This window comes from Epinephelus lanceolatus, chromosome 4 (assembly GCF_041903045.1).
Source record: "Epinephelus lanceolatus isolate andai-2023 chromosome 4, ASM4190304v1, whole genome shotgun sequence".
Taxonomy (NCBI): Eukaryota; Metazoa; Chordata; class Actinopteri; order Perciformes; family Serranidae; genus Epinephelus; species Epinephelus lanceolatus.
In genome coordinates, this window is record NC_135737.1 from 44,008,459 (window position 1) to 44,022,386 (window position 13,928).

The 13,928-nt window shown below is 42.4% G+C and overlaps 1 protein-coding gene across 1 annotated transcript; it reads right to left on the reverse strand.

The window, feature by feature from the left end:
* Positions 1 to 1,154: 1,154 nt before the first annotated feature.
* On the reverse strand, positions 1,155 to 13,862 carry gkup (glucuronokinase with putative uridyl pyrophosphorylase). The gene is made up of 23 exons (XM_033630707.2): positions 13,690 to 13,862; positions 11,824 to 11,930; positions 11,672 to 11,716; positions 11,412 to 11,565; positions 11,211 to 11,282; positions 8,888 to 8,976; positions 8,578 to 8,734; positions 7,709 to 7,786; positions 7,172 to 7,263; positions 6,899 to 7,004; positions 6,717 to 6,796; positions 6,562 to 6,630; positions 6,254 to 6,314; positions 6,127 to 6,143; positions 5,969 to 6,026; positions 5,063 to 5,155; positions 4,883 to 4,943; positions 4,680 to 4,793; positions 4,205 to 4,262; positions 3,825 to 3,893; positions 2,631 to 2,694; positions 2,437 to 2,508; positions 1,155 to 1,682 (listed from the first exon to the last, which is right to left on the reverse strand). Exons 1-23 carry the CDS (start codon positions 13,744 to 13,746, stop codon positions 1,587 to 1,589), a joined length of 1,869 nt encoding a protein of 622 aa, XP_033486598.1. The 5' UTR covers positions 13,747 to 13,862; the 3' UTR covers positions 1,155 to 1,586.
* Positions 13,863 to 13,928: the final 66 nt, after the last annotated feature.

Consider the following 13,928-nt stretch of genomic DNA (forward strand, 5'->3'; position numbering starts at 1 on the left):
GTGGAGGGAGGACTCTAGGAAAAAGATTTGTAGCCTCGGGAAGGCTCAAAATTAAAAAACAAAAAACAGAAAACAAAAAAAATAAGTTGTACCCCAGCCACCCTTCTCCTCTGATAAGTAAAGGACAGTCCCTAAGAAGTGTAAAAGGAAAATATAATCAAAATGACTGTGTGACCTTTTCGTGTTTTTTTTCACTCTCCCCGAAGCTACAAATATTTTTCCTTGAGTCCTCCCTCCATCATAAATTAGTTATTAGATCTTTAAAACTTACCCTTTGATGTGTCAAAGTCAAAAGCTGAAGACGAAATCCTGAAGTTATTAAAAAAAACATCAGTTCTTCACTCGTGTCACGCTGGTTAGTTTCGAGCAAATGGTTTATATTTGGACAGATTTTAAATGAGACGTAGAATAAAGTGATTTTTGATGAAACATCACCAATTTAAGCTCAGATTTGGTCATGTTTTTTTCTAGTGGAAGCATTCGTCGCATATGATGACAACAATAATTCCGACAATAATTCATGTTTTTACAGTTTCTGGCTGTGATAAATGTTATATTTTGGCGATTTTTAAAGAAAAGCTGCCTTCCTAACCAGCCTGCAGGTTTGGAAGGCAGCTTTTCTTTCTTTATAAAGTCCCTCCATAGTGCTTAAAAATATTGACACACCTCCCCCCTTTTTTGCACCACCCCCTCCCCTCCCCCTTCACAAGTAATGAACAGTCCCTAAGGAGTGACGGAGAACTTGGAGAGCTTCCACCATTTCTTTTTCAATACAAAGTCTTTCAACAGATTTATTCAGCCAGTTTTAATTTGGTTATGGTTCTAATTAATTGAAATTAAAGATAATTCTAAAAAACAACAATAAATAATGAGAATAAATATAATAATAATAATAATAATAATAATAATAATAAAAAACAATTAAAAAAAAGATTTCTGATTAAAACTAGAATCAGTCCCACTTTCCCCCCCAATACGACGCCCCTGGGACTGAGGGTCATACAATGTGACTTACATGTTATTTCAATTGGTTTGACATGGTGGGTTTGCCTTTAACTCTATCTGTGTGTGTGATATGGGTTAAACAGTAGGGACAGGTCAAATGATGCATGGATTATTTACAAGCTACACAGTAAACATGACACAACACCAAGAACTATAAAATCTGCTTTAATTTGTGTACAAAAATTACATTCATTATACAAAGATAATAAAAAGTCTGATGTATCACGATGTAGAAAAATAATTACATTATTTTTACATTGTTGTGATGATGAATGTGACGCAGTCTTAAATCCTGAACTTCATATAATCTACAGCAAAACTTTGACTAATTTTACAGGAACAAAGTGAAGTCTGATGTCTGACTCAACATTTTGTGATCAATCTGGTAAAATATTACCTAAACTATCACCTGATTATTTTCAATTCATGGCTCTCATATAATTTCATGTAACTGATCCTGATCGTCTCTGTTCATTGTGATAATAATACATCCTATGAGATGACACTGAGCCTCACCGAGAGGGCCACACTGGCCTGAGTTGGCCCGGAGTAGCCTGACCGAGTCGTGGGGAGATGTGAGGTTAGAGTTGGCAGCCAACGGAGCTGGCAGATGGGTTGTATGGTGCTATGACACAGAAGACACAGCCTGCCTCCTGGAACGCTTGTCTCATCTCCACCTAGTGGGGCAAACACAGACTGCATCAGACAGACAGACAGACAGCAGGGCATTTATATGATTAATAAATACAGTTCATACAGGGGTATTTATGCAGCACACAGAACAGAAAATAAGTTTTTGTTTTCAAGCCGTCTAAGTACAAGACAGCTGGGATCATTCAACAGACGACTCCCTCTGTTTTTCTCCATCGTCAAGATATTAAAACTTTATAGCTGTTTTGTTTCTGATCATTTAGTTGAAAAGAGAACGTGTTTGTTTTGGGGCTGAAAAGTAGTGCAAATATATGCTATGACCAGAGACAATGCAAACAATGTATTTCATGTTTTAGGGTAAAAAACCCAACGTTAGATATCTCTGCACAGAAACACAAATCAAAGTGACAAAGTCGATCTTTCAGTTAGCAGAGAACTCGAGGATTATTTCTCTTGATTACATCAGAAACTCATGGTTTTAGTAATGTAGAATTTAGCTCTGACTAAACCTCACATTCTGAGCCGTCACATCATCGAGTACGTTTACTTTAAGACACTGTTAACTACAAACATCTGCAGCAGTTCAGTTGATTTGTGTGCACTTGTATGTTTTGAAATTTCATCCAAATTTAGTATATTTTGAAATCCAGCAGATCACTTATATCTAATGGACACTTGGGAATGTCAGCATGAATATAAAGCTCCACTCTCATGTCCTCGGACAGCTACAGAGAGGAAACATCAGCTCAGGACAAAAACATCCACATGGTGCAGTCTTACAAGTCTCCCTTCGTCCAGACACAGACCCACCACGGCCCCACCGCTGCCTGGTAACTTCACCGCAGAGCCGAACTGCAAGGAGCAGCAAAACCTTTATGAATGCATAATCAGAAAAGCCATCCAGCACGGGCACACAGAGGGAGAAGGAGAACAGGGTGAATACTGTTCAGTAAAACAGGAAGTGGAAGTCTTACCTGTCTCGCCAGCTGAACCATCTTCAGATTCCCAGGACCCAGACAGTCATCAGTGTAGACTGACCTGTGGGATACATTGTTACTCGTTACAAATTTAGGCCAAAGCAAGTGTAATTTTCACCACAGAAAGGTCAACTTGGGCTCAAATTGAAGCTCATAAACTTGGGAAGTTTTCTGTGTACAAGTGAAGCAGTGATATTAAACTCAAAGTGATGAAAAATAATCATTTTTGATGAGAATTTGTCAAACGGACAGTAATTCTTTTGTTTCTTTGGGGATGTTGTGTGTGATATTTTGAAAAGAAAATGGCAGCAAGCCCCAGAATCTTATTTTGCTACTTTCCTCTTTGTGTCAGGATACTCCTTACCAAATTTTATACTAGTATGACAATCTATGCCATCATAGTGCCCTAACATTTGCATTTACATCAATTTTCGAGAAAAAATGTCCCAAAAAGGGGCTTTGGGCCCCCTGAGACCAAACGACCTGGAGTTGGGGGTGATCGTTATCAACTTATGATGGCCCATGGTAAAGGCAAACAGGAAGTAATAACAAAAAAAGGTAGCCAAAAAACATCACAAGGGCTGGATCTGGCTCCCGACATACTCCAAAGTCATTGAAATGCGGTGTTTGGGCAGTGACTTGCGGCAGAAACCAATGAAAAAAGGCGTCCTTTGACATCGGCATGATACGTAGCTGGTTGCTGTTATAGTTTAACGGTGCCCAGTGGCGTCAGAAGGAAACGCGACGGGACAAGGTTGAAAGTTATGGCGACAAAAGTCCAACTGTGGCAGGTGGATGGGTCCAACAAACACAGAGTTTCACCCGAAAGAGTGGTGTTCGGGTCCCGTAAGATTCTAAAGCCAAACCCTGTTCTTTCTTCCTAAACCCAACCAAGGGAAAAAATGTCAATTCATGGTGTTGTACCGACGTAGTGCTTTTATTTTGAAAGAGACTGTATGTAAACTTTAAATTCCCTGTGAAAACAGAAGTGTATTTTGAAAGGAGACAATGCATGTAACAGGCTGAACTTGACACGGTGTCCCAGAACGCCAGCAACCAACACACCCAGGGTACCTTGCACATCGTATGTGGACGTGGAGAGTCCATGATTAAACGTCAATATGTGACGAGGTCGGAGTGAGAATGTGTTGGCTCAGAGTGAAACTCAAACATATAAAATACACTGTTTACCTCCGCAGCTCAAAGTTCTGGTCCATCAGTTGTGCCAGACGCCTCCAGTCTCCGTCCCCCAGAGCCGTCCTGAGGGGAGAACATTTTCAGTCAAGACGCAATGTTTCCTCTTGTGCCCTGAACTTGTGAAATGTCAAAACAAAAACTAAAAGCAGGCACATTTTGGCAGCAAAGTTGCAGCAAATTGGCGTGTGGTATTTCTTGGAACTCAGAGTGCATAATCATTTCACACATTTCATAAAGACCAAAGCCAATTAAAGCTGTGCAGAGGCTAGATGTAATTAATCCCATGGTTATTTATGTTGAGCTTTTACCCTGATTTACTTGACAAAACATCCACTGCTATTTACTGCATAAATTCTTTATCAACTCAAAACAACCTTGCTTGATCCGTGAGCTCAGCAAAAGTCTTCATGGCCTCGACGACCAGAGGTTCCCCTGTGGAAAGACGGAGCAGCATGAAAGTAGTTCAACCAATGAACTGATGTGTTTCCGTTTTTATAACTCCTCAGAGGACGGAGAGATGGAAATATACACATGGGCTTGTATGTTATTCTAAAAAATGACTGAAGAACTTTTTCCCCAAAGACTTACACAGCCAACAGAAAATAAAATATAAGACATTTACATCAGGAAACAAAATTTCACTACTTCTTATGGATGGCCAGCGCTTTGAAACGTGGCTCCACAGAGTCAACAGATGGAGCACTGTACTAAAAGGAAAAGCTTCTTTTCAGGATATCAAAAGTAAAATGAACCAGAACTGACATCCCTGGCCCCAACAGTAGATGCATTGTTTAATCTAGCACTGAAATTTGACCTGGACACTGATGTAATGATTGACGTGAGACGCACCACTGAGCCAGCGCTGTCTGATGTTGCTGTGGATGCGTCCAGAGTCGCTGGGGTCGCTCAGGTAGGCCAGCCAGAACGGTGGAAGCCCACTGATGTCCATAGAGATATAGTTCCCTGAGAAATGTAAAGACACACAGATATTAAGAGAGAAATATATTTATATGTATCACCTCTTCACCAATTTTAGACGGTGACTTCAGTACCGTAGCCCTGCTGGTCCATGAGCTCCTTGCTGAAATCCATGTAGACTAAACCTTCATAGACCTGCAGAGACAAGAACAAACAACTCACGCTACTGTAGGTGTTCAGTTAAAGATGAGTGTCCTGCTGTACAGCTGTGACACAATCCAGCACATCTGTGCAGAGATGATTCTGTTACTGACTTGGACGACTCGGTCCTGCAGACCTGCCGTGATAAAGAGTTCATCAGTCTCCACGTTGAGGATGAAGTTGGCTCTGATCGGCTTTGGGAGATCCTGGAGAGTAAAAAAGACACGGTACATACGTTTTGTCATTTTCACATGTATTTATTTATTCAGTTCTTAATTTGAGACTTTTTATTAACTTGTAGAGACGACTTTTGACTCTTTTTTTAAAACGCTCTGATCAACTCATTTTAATGTGCTCTTCAGGAATACAGGGTTCTCACACATTTAAGTTTTCAAGCACGCATGATAAAATTGTCGCTTCACAAAAGCATGCACTTCACTTGCCGGCCTGGTTACGGTACTTTTCTCCACACACACATGCAGGAGAGTCTCACTTCCCATAACAAACGCCACCACACTACGTCACATATACACGTAACGTCTGAAAGCAGAAGGCTTGGCCGCTATAAGTCATGGAGAATGAGAACTGTAGAAGTTTTCCATTTGTATCAAGCATCAGATAAGCTGACTTAATTTAATGATTTGACATTGCACGTCCTTTGATCCGACTATTGTGCATCACAATATCGATGCTGAAACGATATATTGTGAAGTTGACGCATATCAGAGCTACGTTATGTCAACAGCTAACTTACAGAAGAAAGAAAAATGCCATTATGTTACATCACGTGGAAGATTATCCCCGGAAGATTACTGTAATAATTAACAATAAGTTTTCTAAAACTTTCAGTGATTTTAATTCCATAACTTTTCCAGCCTTTCCATGTACGTGGGATCCCTGGGAATAGCATGTTACGAACACGATTTTAAAAATGACCGTGGAAAATTTGTGAAATTCCTAATTCAGAAACGGAGAGGCTGATATCAGGAGTGATGGAAACATCAAGAAATAACCCTTACACTGTCGGTGATGTTGTAGAACTTCATGAGACACTTCAGGGTCGCTGAGACGATGGCACTGTGAGAAGACAAAACTGTAAATTATTAAATTCAAAGTGTGCAAAACTACCTTTAAACTGGCTGATAAAGATAAGAAAACACCAAACAGAACTTTTTACCTGCTTCCAGCGAGGCCCTGCATCAACAGAGACAAATCAGTTCATCATTACTTCATTATACACGATGTGGTGTGAATTATTGTGTCGTTTTATTTTCTTAGAGACCAGTATCTGAATGATTCCTCACCACTTGCCGAGGAATGTTGGTGTCATACTTCAGTGTGAAGTTCTGCTTTGTCAAAGCGATACTGCAGATAAAGACAAACAACACACAGCAGAGTGTGAAGGAGCATCAGCAGTGACAGTGATTGTCCTGAGCGGGGAGTGTCCACCAGTGCAGCAACAATATTCCAGCCTGTTTTGGCTCGCAGACTGAACAAAGTTGGAGGTAAAGGGGACGTGCTGATGCTTATATAATTTTTTAATTTACATGTCATTAAGGTTTTTTTCCCCAACGTTATCTTGGTCTCATGTGATCTCAGTAACTAAACTCACCCTTGTTTGGAGCAGAACTGGTAGAACTTTTTACAGGTGGCCTGCAGCAGCCGCAGACCTCCCAGGTACCTGCAGAGGATGATGAACAGAGCATTCTGGAAAAAAGCCTGAACACGACCAAGTGTGTTACGTACTTAAAGCTGTCGTGTACACACCCCTCCTTCCTGCTGATGCAGAACAGATCTTGCAAACTTCCAAACTCTGTGGGGTCGTTGAGCGGATGAGGGACTAACACCTGCAACGTCACAGAAATGCACATGAATGTTAGACAGTATGTTCCTGATGAAGGTGTTTTAGCTTGTGTGTGTATGTGTGTGTGTGTGTGTGTGTGTGTTACCAGAGTCTGGCTCTCCACTAGAGTGACCTCAGCCCAGAAGTTAGAGATGGACATAGCGATGGTTTTCCCGTTGAAGCCGTCTGAAGGATTCCCCATTAGTCCCACCCTGTGAGGCGTCATATATTTTGGAGATCAGTTCTTACAGTGTCAGAGTGTGTTCAAACATTCAAGTGCTCTTGTTGTGATTTAGGGAGGAGGAGGAGGAGGAGGAGGAGGAGGAGGAGTAACCTGAGCTAAATTCAGGTGGAGTGTGAGGACTTTGTGTTTCCTGACCTGGCGTATGATCTGCATGTGATTGGTTTGGCAGGTCTGTCTTGCTGCTTGGTGGAGTAGTGTGTGAGCCACTTGGTGTAATCTGACAGGCCCTGAGACGTCAGGAGGAGGCGTGTTATTAGAGTAAAGTTGTTATAGTACATAATATATGATACAGACACAGTTATCAGCAGCAGAGCAGCAGTGTTTTGTCTCTGTTAACAAACACCTGCACATGAAGAACAACCTGTGATCTATATTTATATTGTGTCCTGGTCAGACAGACGGACAACCGGAAAACAACCTGACGACAGCTTCCTGTCACGGTTAACTCCGATACGGATGCATAATAATAAAGATGATATCTCTGGTTCTGCTGTATCGATTTTGATCCTTTTTTTTTCTGTCCATCTTGAGTCTGCAGCAGACTAAGAGTGTAATTAATAACTAGGCCTTCATTGAGCTTCCTCCTTTATAATCCATGACTTTGCAGAACTCTCAGCCTGGTGTGAAAAAAATCCTGAAACATTGCTGACAAACTCAGGTAAGGATACGAACCACTTGTCCAATGAGCTGGAAGCCAGTCGGCAGCTTCATCCCAAACACATCACGCTGCTTCTCATTAATGAGCCACTCCTGCAGAGAAGGGAGACACAAAGGTACGAGCTATAACCAGCTGTGGAGGAAGTAAAAGCAGTAACACCACACTGTATAAGTACTCTGTTACAAGTTAAAGTCCCACATTCAATATTTTACTCAAGTAAAAGTGAAAAAGTATCAGCATCAAAATATAGTTAAAGATCACGTGGAGGGTGCTGGTTTTTTAGGGATTGCCAGTCAGTTGTTTAGGTGTGATACTGATTGAGAGGAGGAGTGAGTTGACCCAGCGTTCCTTCCCCCTCACAAAGGGGCTTCTAAATATGGTGGCCAACATGAAAATGCAAATGTCCCTATCTAGAGCCAGTGTTTGGTTTATTCTGGGCTTCTGTAGAAACGTGTCAGTGCAACACAACTTAATCTGAGGTAATGAAAACACAATAATTCTCTTTTTCAGGTGATTATACACCAAAAAAACATACTTATCATATTATATTCCATTTCTACCAATATATCCTCCTAAATCCAACACACCGGACCTTAAATACAGGACTTAGTTACTTTCCATCACTGGTTATAACTTTATAAATTCATGATGATGCACTGATGTTATTAGTAAAGTAGGAAAAGCAAAGTTAAAGCACCAATTGACAAAAACATATTGTGCAGTCATGTACAGAATAAAATAAAGTCGCATGAGGGCGGTGATAGCTATCAGTCTTTCCCACTGAACTCAATGGTTTGTCTAATATTTGTCTTAGAAGTTAGACAGCAAGTCTAGTGTCAGTAGTTGATTTCGTTTCATCGTTACTGAATTAACACTTACGAACCCAGAATCGTCCGAACAACCGGACTGAGCCATGAGGCTGCAGGCTGAGGAAGTCAGACAGGTACGGCAGAGTGTCTTTTCTGATACAGTAAAACACCACGCTGGCCAGCCGGGACGCCGTCAGTCCTTCCTGCGGTTTCTCCAGGAAGCGAGTTATCCTGATGCAGAAAACTACAGCTGATTAAAATCAAAGCTTGACACATAGTGACGTATAAAATGTCAATAACGTTCATAAACGCCACACACAGATGTACTCCTTAACTCTACTGTTAGAACATGTTGTGCTCTGTGGGACTGAAGGTTAAACTCACCTGTGGGTGTCAGGACAGACCTCCACGATGCCCCTGGAGCTGCTTTTCTCTCCTTCCTCCAGCTCATAGTAAATGATCAGCTCTCCAGGCTGCAGCACACACAGAAGGATGAGCTGCTCATGACTTCACCTCCGCAGAAACATTTGTACAATCTTGATAAACGTCCTTCACACACAACAGGTTGTATGACAGGGGACTCAACTTGCTTTGCCCAGGAGCCACTTTTGTGAAATGACAGGAGACCAGGGGCCCGTAAATAGACAAACATTAGCAAAGCGTTTGCTGTCAGGGCCCTGCTGAGGCTCTGGAACAATCTCTTTTAAGTCCCTTCTTAAAACATTATGTTATTTGATAGCCTTCGCGGATTTTACCTGAGTTTTAAGTTCATTTAAACTGTTTTTATTTCCTCAGTTTTTATACACCAAAGTGTTTTTATCAGTTATTTTAAAGGTTGTTTTCATGTCTTGTCTGTTTTAGTTTTTGACATGTAATGCACTTGGTGACTTTGTTTTGACAAGCGCTTTTTTATTTATCAGATAAATTGAATAAACAAGGCAGACATACAAAGAGGCGTGTCTGGGATTTGAGGACATTTGGGGCTTAAAGGGAAATTTCGGTTTATTTCAACCCGTCTCCTATCGTCCTAAATTTGGTTCAAGTGACTAGTGACATAAAAATAATAGTTAGCATGTTAGCCATTAGCCTAGATATAGCCGTAGCGTCAGACCTGTTAAAACGTAAGTGAACGGGCAACCTTCAAGTGCAAAGTTAGTCCACTAAACAAGCTTTTTTTCCACAAAGACCGCCTCATATCGTTAGGATAAATGTCAGAGAACATATAGAAAACGACATGTAAATGTGTTGTCTTACCTTACCGGTGTGCTGCCATGTTTGTTTACCATTTAGCTCTGCTTTCCAAAGCGCGGCCAAAATATCGCAAGAACAAGCAGTGATCTCATACCGTGCCTGAACAAGCAGCAACAGCTGGAAGGCAGAACCGGACGGTCGCCTGAACGGAGGAGGAGAGAGAGAGAGGCACAACAGGTAGAGGACGAGAGAGGAGGAATGGCTGCTGCAAGGCTGCGTAGCTCTGGAGATTGGTGGTGTACCTGTGAATGCTGTGCCCCAGTGCCCACAGAAGAGGAATGCCTCTGTTGCAAGGAATGGGACCGGTTGCAGCCTTATTTTCAAGGTCTGGATGTGACCGAGGACGAGACACCTCCACCTGGAGTAGTATCCAGCTGGGCTTTATCTAGAGCTCGACAGATATATTTCGGCTGCGCTTTGGAAAGCAGAGCTAAATGGTAAACAAACATGGCAGCACACCAACACGTTTACATGACGTTTTCTATATGTTCTCTGACATTTATCCTAACGATATGAGGAGCTTGTTTAGTGGACTAACTTTGCACTTGAAGGTTGCCCGTTCACTTACGTTTTAACAGGTCTGACCCTACTATGCGCCCTGGCTGTATCTAGGCTAACGGCTAACATGCTAACTATTATTTTTATGTCACTAGTCACTTGAACCAAATTTAGGACGATAGGAGACGGGTTGAAATAAACCGAAATTTCCCTTTAACCTGGACCCCAGATCTTCCCCTGGTGCTGGGGCTGACCTAAATGCTTCAAAGCTTCAATCATTGCCATGGTAATCAACGTCCAAATCAGTAACCTAATTGTTATGGCTGTATGTGCTGCTGTCCCTTCTCCCTCCACTGTAGATCTGGCCAGGTGTGCTGCGTTACTTAACGAGGTGCATACACCTGGGGTGGAGGAGGTGCTTCAGAGCTGCTGCGACAGCAGCAGAGGAGAGAATCACATGAATCTGAGCGTGTTAAAGGTGTCTTACGTGGTTATTTTGGGTCAGTGGTGTAGTTTAGGGCCGCCCAAGAGTAGGGCCTAACAAAACACGTTTTTTCTATACCATTACTCCCAAAAAGCCCCCAAAATAGCCCATAAATTAAGAAAAGGTAATCCAACAAACTGTCGATTTACCGGTCTATCTACGCCGGGGGCAGACCCAGAACACACTGGAGGGATTACATATCTCATCTGGCCTGGGAACACCTTGGGGTCCTCCAGGAGGAGCTGGAAAGTGTTGTTGGGGAGAGGGACGTCTGGGATACTTTGCTTAGCCTGCTGCCCCCGCGACCCAGCTTCGGATAAGTGGTTAAAAATGGATGGATGGATCTGAAATTGGTTGGCGGGTCACCCTGCAACCTATTGCAGGCCAGGTTTGGCCCACGGGCCGTGAGTTCAGTATCACTGTTGTGTTCTTTAATGTCTGCTAACATGATTAAGCTGTGCTGTGGTTAATCACCTCTGACCTGAAGAATCGGATCACTTGAGCGATGTCAAAGTTCTGGTCTGCACACAGCATGTCTCCTGCGATCTGCTCACACAAACAGACAACAGAAAACATCATATGGCCGACACTGAGTCAGATCTACCAGAACACACCCTGTGACATGCCGTGTGAATGGACGCGCTCCAACACCAACAACAGACGGACTCATCGTACCACCATGATGTCATCCTGCAGCTTGCGGCTGCGTATGGCCAGCTCCAGGTCAGCCACGGCCCCCAGACGGTCCTCCAACGTAGTGCTGCCGTCATTTATGATGTTCTCCACGGGGAAGTCATTGGCTGTGGCCCAGCGCTCGTAGTGCTTATACCTGGTCAGGGTAACAGAGTGAGAGAGCGGAGGAGGAGCAGAGCGAGAGGCGTTTAACACGACTGCTGAGTCAACGCCAGCTGGTTCATGCAGCAGTTAGAACTCACTTGTCTGCATTCGTGACCAGATACACCTCTGTGAACAGCTGCCGCCTGGAGAGAAGTCACAGACGCAGAAGAAGAAGTTAACCAGTAACTGTTTTAAAGTTCACAGATAACCAGAGATTAACCCTGTTCATGTTGGCACCACTGTTACGCACATGTTGACCGTTTCCCACCAGAAGTCGAGGATCTTCTTCCCTCCGATGCCAGGAAGTAAAGCCTTCGGCACGCCTGTCAGGTGGCTGTATAAACCTGTGTCATCATTCTGGAAGAGGTGGGAGTAAAACAGATGGATTCAGATACAGCTTACAAATCACCATGGTAACAAACTACATACAAATCTTTATTATTGATGTTCACATGAGGTCTATATGTAGAATATACACATGCTTAGTAAATCAATGCAAACTGAGGATATTACATAACCTCTAAGCTCAACTGGGGATCATTGGTTTTCCTGGACACAAGACATCACCTTCCAACATGACAACATCACGCCAGACACACGGATGGTGGACATGCACAGTTAAGTGGAGCTACAGTTACAGCTCGACTAGGCCATATAACTGGACTACTGTCCTTGTCCCAGTATACAAGCACAGGAGGGGAATCAATTTATTGACCAAAGTGTGTCTGACTCCTCTACGATAGGTGGAGATATGCCTTTCAGCTTGTTAGTATTGGACCTTTTTCCTGTTAATCTATTACATCACAGACCAAACAACTGCCATTCCATGTATTTTAAAACATTCAACTCTTTCAGCCGACACATCATGAACTGTGTCTCCACGTCTGTCCAAAAGTCACAGCTCTGGATGTAGATTTCTCCATGTTGTTACCAGCTTCTTCTTCTGTTACACATTTAATGCTATTTGACTCCTGGGTCGAAGCCCGGGGTGGAAACTGTGGAGCATGCTCAGAGCGCCTCGGCCAGTTTGGGTCTGATTGACTGTATACATGCAGGAGGAATTCAACTCCCAGTCACATTATCTGGGTGTGTTAGTCCCACTATGAGAAATTCTATCTAGTATGATTTCAGTCAGACTAACATGTTTAAATGGATTTTAAAAGCCTGGTTTTAGTCAGACTGACACAATAAATCAATTTTCTCATCTTAAGCTCAGATTTGATTATGTTTTTTTCCCCCGACTGAAGCGTTCTCACTCATGATGTATCCTGGGACCATCAGAAATGTAAAAATTCAACAATAATTTCTGTTTTTACAGTTTCTAGCCGTGATAAATGATGTAATTTGGGCAATTTTTGGTCAAATAAACACGTAATACAACCATTTAATTTGTATGCCTCTCCCCTGATTCAAAATAAAAAACATAAGTCCCTCCCCAGTGCCTAAAAATTACTTGACATGCCTCAACCTTTTTGCACCCTCCAATTCCCCCTCATAAGTAATGAACAGTCCCTAAGCGCTGAGAGAGGTCTTGGAGAGCTTACACAATTTCTGTTTTCTTAAAAAAATCATTGGTGAAACAAATACAAGATACAACCATTCAAATATGTATGCCTCTGCCCTAAGGCCAAAAAAAAAAAAAGCATATGTTTTGCACCACCCACTTCCCCCTCATTGATAACGAACAGTCCCTAAAAACGCGTGAGGCTGTTATGTCAACCATTAGATGAGGTCAGTAGTTCTGCATACATATAAACCAATAAAAATCAGGGATTAAAAAAAACTCAACTTCCAGGAGGTGGTGCTACAGTGTTGTTGCACCACAATGCTCGGTAGGGGTCGGTGAAGACTGTGAGGCAATGATAAATATGCAATTTAATAAACAAATAACTGTAGGATTGTGAAGTCAGATGAGCCGTATACACCAGAACATCCTCATGACTCAGTTAATGTCATAAAATGTGGTCTAACGTGTTTTAATTTCAGCCGACAGGTATCACAAAGGCGAATTAGCAGATTCTTTAACGTAGTTCGGTGTGTGAGCGCTGTGTACCAAACGCGAACTTTGCACTGTTTGAACTCATCTCTTCTGTGCTGCAGCACTAAAGCGACTCACCTTGATTTGTGTCTCTAAGACGGTGCCGTGTCCCGCTACCAGCAGTATACAGATCATTGGTGAAACTTCACTGTGTCCTTGTGTTGACTGTAATCAGTAAGAACAAGGCAGGGGCTGAGAAATATACGGAATCTGCAGGAGCTTAATTTTCCCAGCGGCAATGAAGTATTCTACTTCCGCATCGGACCTTCAAAATAAAACACTCAGGACTACTTCAGTTCATCTTAATGCTCCAGACA